Source organism: Heterodontus francisci, chromosome 39 (genome assembly GCF_036365525.1).
Source record: "Heterodontus francisci isolate sHetFra1 chromosome 39, sHetFra1.hap1, whole genome shotgun sequence".
In the NCBI taxonomy this organism is placed as follows: domain Eukaryota; kingdom Metazoa; phylum Chordata; class Chondrichthyes; order Heterodontiformes; family Heterodontidae; genus Heterodontus; species Heterodontus francisci.
The window spans coordinates 18765866-18778165 of NC_090409.1; the positions used below are offsets into that span (position 1 = coordinate 18765866).

A 12300-nucleotide genomic window follows, 5' to 3' on the forward strand; every position below is an offset into this window, starting at 1 on the left:
CATACACTGTTAACGGAGGGATGGTACACGGTACCTCCCTTCATGCCAGCACAGCTTTCCCACCGGTATCCCCAGACGCCCTCCATTTCAGAATACAGAGTGAGACCCCTGAATATTTCCCCTCCCTCCTCCCTTTAAGAATGCTGAGAGAGACCTCTGAATGACAGAACTTACCATCGGTGGCGACAGCCCCTGCCTCTGTGTACTCACCTACTTGTCAAATCGTAAAAGGGACGGTATGTGTCGGCCGCACGTACAGCTAAAAATCCTGAAGTGTCAGTGGAAGGGTGGCGGGCCGTATACTCAGTAAAGGTAAGTACTCTTTACCATATACTAATTGTGGTGCGGGCAGCGTGCGGCGGGGGAGGGGTGGTGGGGGCACCATAGTCCCGCCGCCGCCAGAAAGATGCGGCAGGCTCTTCTCCACATCGCGGGTCGAGGCGGGCCTCTTCCCGCAGCATTTTACCATCCTACGCACTGTGACCCGCGATGACGAGGGGCCGGTGAAATTCAACTCACTGGGCTCGATTTTATCAGGGCGCTGTGTGAGTGGCAGCTTTCCTACACACAGCCCCCGCAATATTATGCCGATATTATGCGGCGAGACTGATTTTAAAAAGGGGCGGAGCGGCCGCTGCTAATGACGTAGAGTGGGCGGCCGCCTTGTCTCTGGGGACGACGTTTTTGTTTTCGTCTCTGGGGACGACGTCCCCACCGCCTATGGCATCGGCGTCATTTTTAAAGGGCTTTAAGCCCTTCGCACAAATTTATTTTTTTAAAGATTTGTTATACTTAATATGTTTTCAATTAATAAATAGTAGATGGGGGCCCATCCCCAACCGCCCCGTTCCCGCCCTCTGCTCATTTCTCTTCTCTATATTTACAAAGCTTACCATGTTCCCCAGCTACCTTCTAACTTTTGCCCTTCAACCCCTTCCCACCATCCCCACAGTGAATAAAAATTGTTTTCCCCTCTACCTACCTTTCTCCCCATGAAAACTCTATTCCACCCCTTCCCACCAGGTTCTCTGTGAGAACTCTGTATGGAGTATATTCTCTATTCTGTTCGCGTATATTCTCAGTTTAAACAATTATAGATGCTTTCTGCAGCAGTAGTGATGAAACTCACCCCCTGCCCACCCCACTGCACTCAGACCATTCCCCATCTCCCCGCCCCAAACACTCCTTAATTCTAAGTTCTAAAAGGCCTTTTATGTTTCGGCTTCCAAATACGTTGCAATTGTATTCATCAATTTATAAAACCACCGTAAGAAAGACACGTGGCCTTTGTTTGGAGGTCAGGAAAGAATTAATTCTTCAATGATATTACTGACATATTACTGATGTGTGTGCCTCTGATTCATTCTTAGACACGGAGTCAACAGATAGCATTTGTTGAAAGCAAATAAACATGAACATAGTCACGACCAAACGGCGAGATTATAAATTATCCTTCGTCACAGCAGATGCACATGTTACAGCGGAATCCATCCAATACACTGCACAAAGGTCTTGGCCTTAAAATTGGTAAAATGGCCATTGCATCTCCTCCTCCATAACCCTCATTCTACTTTCAGTTTACATTCTCTCGTCTATGGTATCGAGTTGTAGAGAAAAAGCAGAGAATTTATTTGGATCAACCTGCAGCTCAACGAGGCATGGCCCCAAAACACGATATTGAGTGCCCAGCGATTGTGAAGATAAATATGCGCGAGCCCGGTCTATATGCAGGCTGCACACATCCTGTTCAAATTATTTCAATTTTAGACTTTTTGAAATGCAGCAATAATGCTTAGAAATGTCGATATGTAATAATTTCGCGAAAAATTGTCCAACTGTCCAACAAGGGCCGAAGGGCCTGTACTGCGCTGTAATGTTCTATGTTCTATGTTCTGAGGCAGAGAATATTGGGACTAATACCTCACACACAATGTTGCTGGAGGAGGAAATGCTTGCCAAGGTAACGCATGAGATAATTGTTGCACATAAATGTTGTTTCTGTCCTGGATGTTGTTGATATATTCCATCTCTATGGTAATCACTGTGACAGACAACAAGTGAAACGGCCTTTGTGCCGCAACGGAAAATGGGCGATAACCCCTCCGTATCTTGTGTAAGACTCCGGCTGATTTCTCTTTGCATTAATGTCAATGGAAATGAACATCGAGTGGAGATCAAAACCGGCGACCGATTGATGAATGTAAACCCCATTGACGCTAATAGCTTCTCATGTGCTGTACACGCGATATCCATTGGTTTACTCTTGGGTTTCACTGCTTCCTCTGCCCCTTCATTATTCATATCTATAGGAAGCAGGGAGCCAGTTTACAATTGTACAGAGACCACGTTTATCAATAACCCTTCTTCATTTCCATTGAGTTCATACCTAAATGGCCATCGACATCTCTTCCAATTAGAGAGAAAGAGCTAGTGATGTGTAGGTTGAGCGGCACCACTCCTCAAGAGTGGAACAAGGCGAGAAGGTGGGCTTCCATAAACTGCTGCAGCCAACACGGGAATTGAACTCGTGCTGTTAGCGTTTCCCTGTATCACAGGGTAGCTCTCTAGCCAACAGAGCTAACCAACCTGCGCAAGCACCCAAAACCGTGGAGTTCTGATATGTTCTTCAAATCATTGTAATTCTGTTTGGCGGATCCAAACACCCACATGTATATTAACATGATTCCGTTAAATTCCTCTGTGGAACCTTTAAGCAAAGGCTAAATGTGGCTAACCTTGAACGTTCTGCTTAAAGTTGAGCTCAGCTTCATCTCAGATGGAGGATCTTATTGAGAAGGATTATCATACAAGAACTCAGTATAAAAGATATGCTCTATAGTTTTGGTAAAAATGCGCATGTCCAAAGTTTTACTGGGCGCTTGAAGTTATCTGATACCAACTCGCTCTCTCTCTCATTCACATACACAGACAAACATACACAGAAGTATAACCAGGCACATAAATGCATTGATAATATTTATTGATATAGTTGCATCACTGAATATATCATGACATCACATCTTGTTGTTTGTTAAAATAACTGTAACGCATGTCCCTCATGATTACCTAATTGTGTCACGAGAGGCTTCTCTCAAATATATATTGGGGAATCTGCAAGTTATTCATGAAGACTTGTCGGAGCCTGTGCAGTTTGCACGAATAGAGACAATCATATCTGACAGAAAATGCATGAACCACCAAATGGTCTGGTGTATGCTATTTGCTATCCGATTCTTGCAGTGGTCGGTGTTCCAGGTGAGTGATTATACTAACAGATTGCTCATTGCAGGTTTAATTTATGATCGATCTTGCAAACTATCTTTTTGTGAAAGACCGACTTCGATGTGCTTGCTACAGTTTTCACACTACAGTCCTCCTTTATTTTGTTCAGACTACAATGTATCATAATGGAAATACAGTTATTTTAAGTAATCGATTTAATGAAATGTTTTGCTCCTCCAATATGGACAAATGTCTGGTCCACGCATGGATTTGCAATCTCGTATCCAGCTGTTTGCAATGCATGTATTCAAATAATTACATTTGTACTCTTGCAAATAATGACAACTGTGTTAAATATGATGGAAGTAATTTCTAATGTCTGTGAAACGCGGTGTGTAACATAAGGAATTACATTCAAGAAATTTCTTTTCTGAAATAGTTGAGTTAACCTTCTAAGTTCTTGTTGCATACTTGAGTAAATTGATTCGCATTTTGCAATTAAACTAAAACACTCATTTCAAATTATTGCTCTGGAATAAAATGCAATCACGTTTGAAATCAACGGAATCATGTCCAGATATTTCAGCTTCTTGGTTTGACTATGGGTTCACCTTAAAATAGTGTTAACAACAAACCCCCTTCGCACAAGATTCTTTCTCAAGTGTTTCAGGCATTTACGGTTGCCTTGCAGGAAGCAAGAGTGTTGATTGACGTGAAAATCTAAAGTATTTGGAAAGCGGAGTAGTCAATTCAGCTCCTGGAATTTATTCAGTTTTTGAATGACATCATGCCTCCTCTGCTCCTCAAAACCATTTTTCTGCCATGGCTCCACATGCAATCCCTTACCTAAAATAAATCAAAAAATTCAGACTTATTTGCTGCACTTTGTGGGAAAAGATTACAGCTGATGATAACATGAGCGCAAATGAAATTGAAGTCTCGGAAAGGACTTTTCAATCTTGGTTTTATAACCGATTATCAGACTATGCCTTACGGTGGGAGGTGTTCTAGCAGTCCGCGTTAATTGAGTAGATTTGGAGCTCAAGGATTTTTAACTAACAGAGCATTAATATTGCTGGAATTGCGTCCATGTATCTTGAAATATTCCTCTTAGTATCTGATCGACAGTATCAGGCGATGGGTAAGAGGTCCGAATTAGAAGGAGGTAAAATTGTCTTAGGCTTGCAGAACTGAAATAAATGGATAAGTTAGCGAAGGGCAAGACCACAGGCGATCTAAACGTGGAGATTAGAACTGCTGGTGGGCTGAGAAGCTACGTATGTCAGTGGACACAGGTGTGGTGGGTGAACGGGACTTGGTAAGAATTGGGATATGGAAATCAGAGTTTTGGATGAGCAGGTAACCGATGGGAGGCTAGCCAGTAAAGCACTGATATAATCCAGACTGGAGGTAGAAAAGCATGGTGGAATATTTCAGGAGCAGATAGGGGCAGGAATGGGCAATATTCTGGAGGTGCGAAGACACGAATTTTGGTATTAGAAATGAAATGATGTCCCAGGCTGAACTCACGGTCAGAGAGATCACTAATGTTGCAAATAGCCTGATTCTTCTTGGAAAATGGCTAGGGTGGGAGACAGATTAGGTGTTTGAGGAACAGAGTTTGTTCTAGACCGAAAATAATAGCTTATTTATTGACAATTGTGCGTCATCCAGCACTGGATATCTGTTCAAACGTCTGTCAATATGGTCATCCTACATTGTAAGGCCAAAGACATATTCGCTTGATTCAACAAGTTATCTATTATCCAGGTAAGTGACAGGACATGTAATCATCCCTTCCATTACTTGTTAATTATGAAGTATATTTTTAAAAGGATCTCAATTATATAGATCCCCAGACATTGCCTCAAGTCACCCAAAGTAATATCACATCAGTTACTCTTAGCTCTGTTCATTAACCTCCACTCACTCTTTACTATCCTTCCTATTTCCTGTGTTGTAAGTTTCCCAAACTAGTTCTTCTGGCCATAGGGCCACAAGAACTATTTTTTGCCAATTTGAATAATCGGTGATGTGCCAAATGCCTTCGGGTCTAGACAGCAGTGTTGGTCAGTTAGCAGCTCGTTCTTGTCCCCAATATCATCCTGCCGTATCTGATGCTTCAACAGCCTTTATGAAGCCACATCATTTAATCAGTTTAGTTAATCTGCCGCACTACGGTTCTCATGCTTTAGCGGGGAATCCAGGTGTCCGTCGTAAAATTAACAACTGCAGGAAGCAATTTATGGATCATTATTTATCAGTTACTTTGTTAATCTGAAACTCTTACTGAGTTGTATTTTGTAGTATATTTAAATAATTTCTTGCTCTTCAAGTTGTTGGTTATTGGAAATTATTCACCATGGAGTCACAGAATGTTTACGACACAGAAAGAGGCCACTTGGTCCATGGTGTTTGTGTCAGCTGGAAAAAAAAACTAGCCACCCAGCCAAATCACACTTTCCGGCATTTGGTCCATAGCCCTCCAGATAACAGCACTTCAGGTGCGCATCCAGGCACCTGTGAAATGAGATGAGGGTTCCTACCTCTACAAAACCCTTTCAGGAGTGAGGTCCAGACCTCCAGACCCCCACGACCCTCTAGGTGAAAATATGTTTTCACATCTCCACTCTAATCCTTCTACCAACCACTTTAAATCTACGCCCCTAGTCACTGACGCCTCTGCTAAGGTAAATAGGTCCTTCCCATCCACTCACAATTTTACACACCTCAATCAAATCTTCTCTCAGCCTCCTCTGTTCCAAGGTGAACGCCCCCCCCCCCCCCAGCCTATCCAATCTTTCCTCATAGCTGCAATTTTCCAGTCCTGGCAACATCCTCTGTACTCTAATGCAATTACAGCATTTCTCTAATGAGCTGATCAGACTGCACACAGTATTCAAGTTGTGGCTTAACTAATGATTTATCTAGTTCCAGCATAACCTCCCTATTCTTATATTCCACGTCTCGGCTAAGGAAGTAAAGGATTCCAGATGCCTTCTTAACCATCTGATCGATCTGTCCTGCTACCTTCAAGGATCTGTGGCCATTCACTCCAAGTCACTCACTTCCTCTACCTCTCAGTATCCTCACATTTACTGTATCTTTCTTTATCTCTTTTGACCTCCACAAATGCATCACCTCACATTTATCTGGGTTAGGTTCTATTTGCCACTTTTCCACCCACCTGCCGAGTCCAGTGCTGCCTTCTCCTGCAGTCCACAGCTATCCTCCTCGCTATCAACTACGCAGAAAATGTTTTGTGTCGTCTGAAAATTTCTTGATCACTACCCCTACATTTACATTCTAATCGTTAAAATAAAAAGCAGGGGACCGAGTACTCAGCCCTGCAAAACCCCACTGGAAGCAGCCCTCCAGACACAAAAACACCCCTCAAAATCACCCTTTGTTTCCTGCCACTGAGCCAATTTTGTAGCCAGCTTGCTACGTTTCTTTGACTCCCATTGGCTTTTATTTGTTAAACAGTTTGCCATGTTGGGACGTGTCAAAAGCCTTGCTACAATCCATGTAGACCACATCAACTGCGCTACCCACATCAATCCTCCTTGTTACTTCTTCAAAATATTCAATCAAGTTAGTCAGACACAGCATTCCCTGAACAAATCCATGCTGACTATCCTTGATCAATCCATGCCTTTCGAAGTGACAGTTTATCCTGTCTCTCAGAATTGATTCCAACAAGATTCCCACTACTGAATTTAGACCGACTGGCCTGTAATTGGTTGGTCTATCTCGCCTTCCCTTTTTAAACACAGATATAACGTTAGCAGTTCTCCAATCCTCCAGCACCACACTTGTATGCAGTGAGGAGTGGAAAATGATGCTCAGACCTTCTGCTATTTCCTCCCTGGCCCTCGAACAGCCTTGGGTACATTTCAGACAGCCCTGGTGATTTATACATTTTCAAGGATGCTAATCCCCTTATTAATTCTCTTCCTATGTTTATCACATCCAATGCATCGCACTCCTTCTCCTTAACTACAATATCTGCATTGTTCCCCTCTTTTGTGAAGACAGACGCAAAGTATTCATTGAGAGCCAGACCCACATCTTCTGCCTCCACTCCCACATTACATTTTTGGTCTTTTCTGGGTCCTACTCTTCCCTTAGTTATTCTGTTGCTCTTAATGTATTGATAAATAACTTTGGGGATTCATTGATCTTACTTGACAGTATCCTTTTGTAGACTTTCTTTGCTTTCCAAATTTCCTTTTTTATTTCACTTTCTATACTCCTCTCAGCTTTCTGCAAAATTCAGTTCTCAGTGTCTGACATAAGCTTTCCGTTTCTACCTTATCATAAGATGTAAGTTCTTTGACACCCAGAGGGCTCTAGATTTGGCCGTTCCACCCTTTATCTTAATGCATTTTAACGTATTCAATAAAGAAAATATTGGTGGGTTTCATATTTATTTCAGAGCTTATTTATAGCTTGTTAGCAATAACTGCCTTTAAGTTCCGGATAAGACTTGCTTCTTATGATTTCAACTATCAATTTACATTAACCCAGACCATTTAAAAGTTAATATGATTTCTAAATGTTATAATTCGAAAACTACATTCACTTGAAAATGTATTCTCTTGCGGGATGCAGTAACAAAGAAGTAGATATTGACATGCACAATGATGTAAAACCAGTGATAGTCAGTTGGCAGCATGTTTTACATTGCTCCTGATTTTTTATTTCCATTGACGTTGATGGAGGGAGATGTAAAACAGCCACTCTACTCGCCACCGCCTTTTTGCATTATCACACAAAGTCAATATCAATCCAATATCTGATGTGTACACATACTGCTTCTTTTCATTAAAGTATGCCAATAATTCTCTTGCTCCCTATCCTTCCCTACAGTTAATATCTTGGCGATTGCGATCCTGTCCCGGGGAAAGTGCGGTCTTTCGAAATGTGTCAGCTACTACCTGGTGGCTATGGCAACGGCGGATCTACTGGTTGTCATCATTGTCGTCATACTGCAACGAATCATTGACATTTACTTCCCCGGAACCTATCTGTCGCTGACTCCGATATGTAGCATAAAAACTGCCCTGGTTTATACAACCAGAGACCTGTCTGTCTGGTTAACCGTCACATTCACTTTTGACCGCTTTATATCCATTTGTTGGCAGAAGCTGAAAACTAAATATTGCACAAAAGAAACAGCATCTGCCGTTGTCGGCACGGTGTTAGCTCTGAGTTGTTTAAAAAACATCCCGCTTTACTTTTTATATGAACCTCTGTACATAATTAACAAATTGCCCTGGTTTTGCCGGATGAGATCAAGCTTTCATACTTCACCCCTTTGGCTAGTATTTTATAGTCTCGACTGCATAGTGACCCCTTTTCTGCCATTTTACGTTATTTTGCTGCTCAATGCCCTGACAGTGAGATATATATTAGTGGCCAGCAGAGCCCGCAGGATATTGCGGGGCAACACCAGCTCTGTAAATAATCCTGACCCTGAGATGGAGAACAGGAGAAAATCAATAGTTTTGCTGTTCAGTATATCTGGCAATTTCATACTGTTATGGCTGACGTACACGATCCATTACATGTATGCTCGAATCACTGATAATAATACTTACACAAGTTATAATGATCCACTTTACATCCTTCAAGAAACCGGATATGTTCTTCTTTTATTGAGCTGCTGCACCAACACTTTTATTTATGCAGTGACCCAGACTAAATTCAGAGAGGAGTCAAAGAAGATGGTGAAATATCCAGTGAATCAGATTGTTAAGATCTTTTAGATAAGCAGAATAACTACGGAGTTGCTAAAACACAATTTTGTGTTAAGTGCAGAAGAAGTAGCAGCAGGTAATGGCCATGTGGCCTTTACAAACCTGTTTCATTATTCAATAAATTTATAGCTGAAGCTCTCGATTAAATCCACTTACCCGCCCTAGCTCAATATGCCTTGACTCCCTTAGTGTCCAACAACCTATCAATCTATCTGTAGAAAACATTGAACCGCTGCATATCCATAACCCTCTCAGAGAGGCAGAATTCCAAAGAATCATCACTCTGCGGCGAAAAAACAAAAACCTTCTCTTCTCAGTCCTAAATGGCAAAGCACTTTGAACGAGACTCTGATCGCTGGTCCTAGATGCCGAAGCATCTAACAGTCGCTCAGCATCTACGCTGTCAAACCTTTAAGAAGTTTATATATTTCAATGACATCACCTCCCATTCTTCTAAATCCTGCAGGATTCAGACAAAGTTGATAAGCATTCTGCTTATTCAGACAAAGTTGTCATCCAGGAATCAGTACAGTGAATCTTCATTACATCAGCTCCAAGGTAGATCTATCCTTCCTTCGGAAAGTTGACAAAAGAAACTGTACACAATACTCCAGGTGTGCTCTCACAAAATCCCGATATAATTGCAGAAAAATATCCTTACTATTATACTCAAACCCCCCTTGCAAAGAGGTTAACAAAGCATTTGCTTTCCTGATTGTTTGTACACGGACACCCAAATGCTTATGAATGGAAACGTTTATTTGCGATGGAATATAGGTATAATAGGCTTAATTGGATAGAATTTAGGGATAGTTAATATATTATACCATTTAGAATTAGAGATTGAATAAATGGTCAGTTTTCAAGACCCAGTGACATCTCCCTTTAAGAAGGTAGAATTACAAATGTCAAGGTATTTCAAGGTCCCTGTTACAATGCAATGTGAACCAGACTCAACTTTGAAGTTAGGAAATCCATTTCAGCGTCTCTGTTGCCAGGGAATTGGAGGATAAACACATATTGAAATATCCTGTGTGACATGAGTAAGAGGTAGCTATAAACTTTATTATTTTATGAGACTGGTGATGTCAACAAATTGGCTCAAAAGGTTGCTTACAAGTACCATACCAACACAGTTATAGCCAACAAAACAATAAATGGAATAATACTTGCAGGAATAAGAGGTCAAGTGAACACAATTCTAAATATTTTGACAAGATAAATGCTCACAACGTCAAGAGCAGGGGAATTCCAGTGAAACATTAAGTGGAGATGTTTGTAAAATGTCAGATGAAACCTCAGAAGCAGTATAAATAGGAACGTTTCTGAAGCAAAAATTAGAAGTGTTGAATCCTCAGCAATACCTCTCACATTATGGCTTGTTCGGGGAATTTAAGGTAAAAGTTTACTTTAAATTTTGATGGATGTTCTAAGATATTTCTCTGCAACATTGACAAGGTTGAACTTTTGAATTCTATGTTATAAATAGGATTATGTGTTATATTTCATAGTAATGTTTGATATTGTGATATAGTTATCCACTTAAAAGTGTATTACATGTTCAATTCTTAAATAAAGATATAAAAACTGATAATTCGTCTCATGTAGTATTCTGTATACAACTACAAGAACCTCCTCTCTGTGTCTCTTTAAGTGGAGAGATATGTATTGAAGAGCGTTTCCCAGACCCTTATAATATCTGGGATAATAATGACTTAGCCATAATTATTTTTAAAAAGACTATCCAAAAGATGGTAATATTCACTTTTAGATTTTTTTCTTTGAGGGGAAACTACTTCAGTTCTTTGGACCCAAATAAGGGTCTATAAGAATTTGTCTGGTTTGAACTAAATAAAGGGAGATTCATAGGGATGTACTCCTGATTTGGTTTAGTCCGTATAAGGGAATAAAGTCATTTATTTCGTATTATGCCTTTGTTTATCAATCGTTCACCTTTAAAAACTATTCTGCTTTCAATTCTTCCTGCCAAAGTGGATATTTTCACATTTCGTTTTTTTAATACTTCATCTGCCACCTTCTTGCCCATTCACTTTACCTGTCTATATCCCTTTGTAGACTATTTGCGTCCTCCTCACATTTCACTTTATCGCTTAGTTCTGTATTGTGGGAAAACTAAGATAAATTACACGTCCAATTCATTGTTATAGTTGGAAATAACTGAGGACCAAGCAATGATCTTTACGACACCCCATTAGTTACAACCTGCCAAGCTGAAAATGACCTATTTACTCCTACTGTCTGTTTATCTAACTGCTAACCAATTTCCAATCCATGATAATATTTCATCCACAATCCCAGGAGGATGATGCCTCTACAGAAGACTCATGTGTGGCAACTTTGAAATGTATTTGAACACTCCAATATGCACAATTACTGTTCCCCCGTATCAACTCTGCTAGTTACACCCTCAAGAAACTCCGCTAGATTCTAAGTAACCTATTAACGCGTTCCTAATGATAACTTCCATCATTTCCACTTCAATTGATGTCGGACCAACTGCTATATAGTTCCCTAGTTTCTGACTTCTGTCTTCCTTGGGCAGCACGGTAGAATGCAATCCAGTTCTTTCCAATGGACCGTTGTAGAATCTAGGCAACTCTGGAAGATCAAAGCTGATACATCCAAAATCTCTGCAGCCACTTCTTTTAAAATCTTGGCACGTAAGCCATCAGATCCAGGAGATTCATTGGCTGTTAGTCCCAGCAATTCCTCCAGTAACTTTCTTAACTAATAACAATGACTTTAAATTCCTTGGTCTAGTTTGAATCTTGATTTCCCACTCTCTTCAGTATGTTTTTTGTGTCTTCTACTGTGAAGATATAGGCACAATAAGTGTTGAATGTATACTATTTCTTCCCTCCCCACTATAATGTCTTCCGTTTCTGCCTCAAAGCAGCATAGGTTTACCAAAGCTAGTCTCTTCCTTTTTACAGACATATAGAAACTCTTGTAGAAATGCTTACAATCTGGTTTTACACTCATTGCTAGTTTATTATCTTGTTATATTTTCTCCCTCTATTAACTTTGTTCATTTTGCTGATTTCTAAAATCTTCACAATCCTCAGACTTACTACCTTTTTCACAACATTGTAATCCTCTTCTCTTAATCAAATACTATCCTTAACTTCTCTAGCCTAATTTCTCATAAACATTTTGTTCCTCAAAGAAATGTATATTCGTTGAATATGAGCAATTGTTTATTTAAATGTCCTTCATTGATTTTTGAATGTCATAACATGAAATTGAAATTTTCCAATCTACGTTCTCCAACTCGCTCCTCATACCTACCGACTCG

General features: G+C 40.4%; 1 protein-coding gene across 1 annotated transcript; it reads left to right on the top strand.

Annotated features, from left to right (window-relative positions):
• Window positions 1–4311: 4311 nt before the first annotated feature.
• Window positions 4312–8993, top strand: LOC137352841 (probable G-protein coupled receptor 139). Its single transcript, XM_068018695.1, has 2 exons — window positions 4312–4387; window positions 8095–8993. The coding sequence occupies exons 1-2, from the start codon at window positions 4312–4314 to the stop codon at window positions 8991–8993; spliced, it is 975 nt and encodes a 324-aa protein (XP_067874796.1).
• Window positions 8994–12300: the final 3307 nt, after the last annotated feature.

What these genes read in the sequence shown, in the direction of transcription:
- LOC137352841 (XM_068018695.1), top strand. Translation starts at nt 4,312, where the DNA reads ATGTATCTTGAAATATTCCTCTTAGTATCTGATCGACAGTATCAGGCG. An exon ending in GAGGTCCGAATTAGAAGGAG is followed by an intron (nt 4,388 to 8,094) that starts GTAAAATTGTCT and finishes CCTTCCCTACAG; the next exon opens with TTAATATCTTGGCGATTGCG.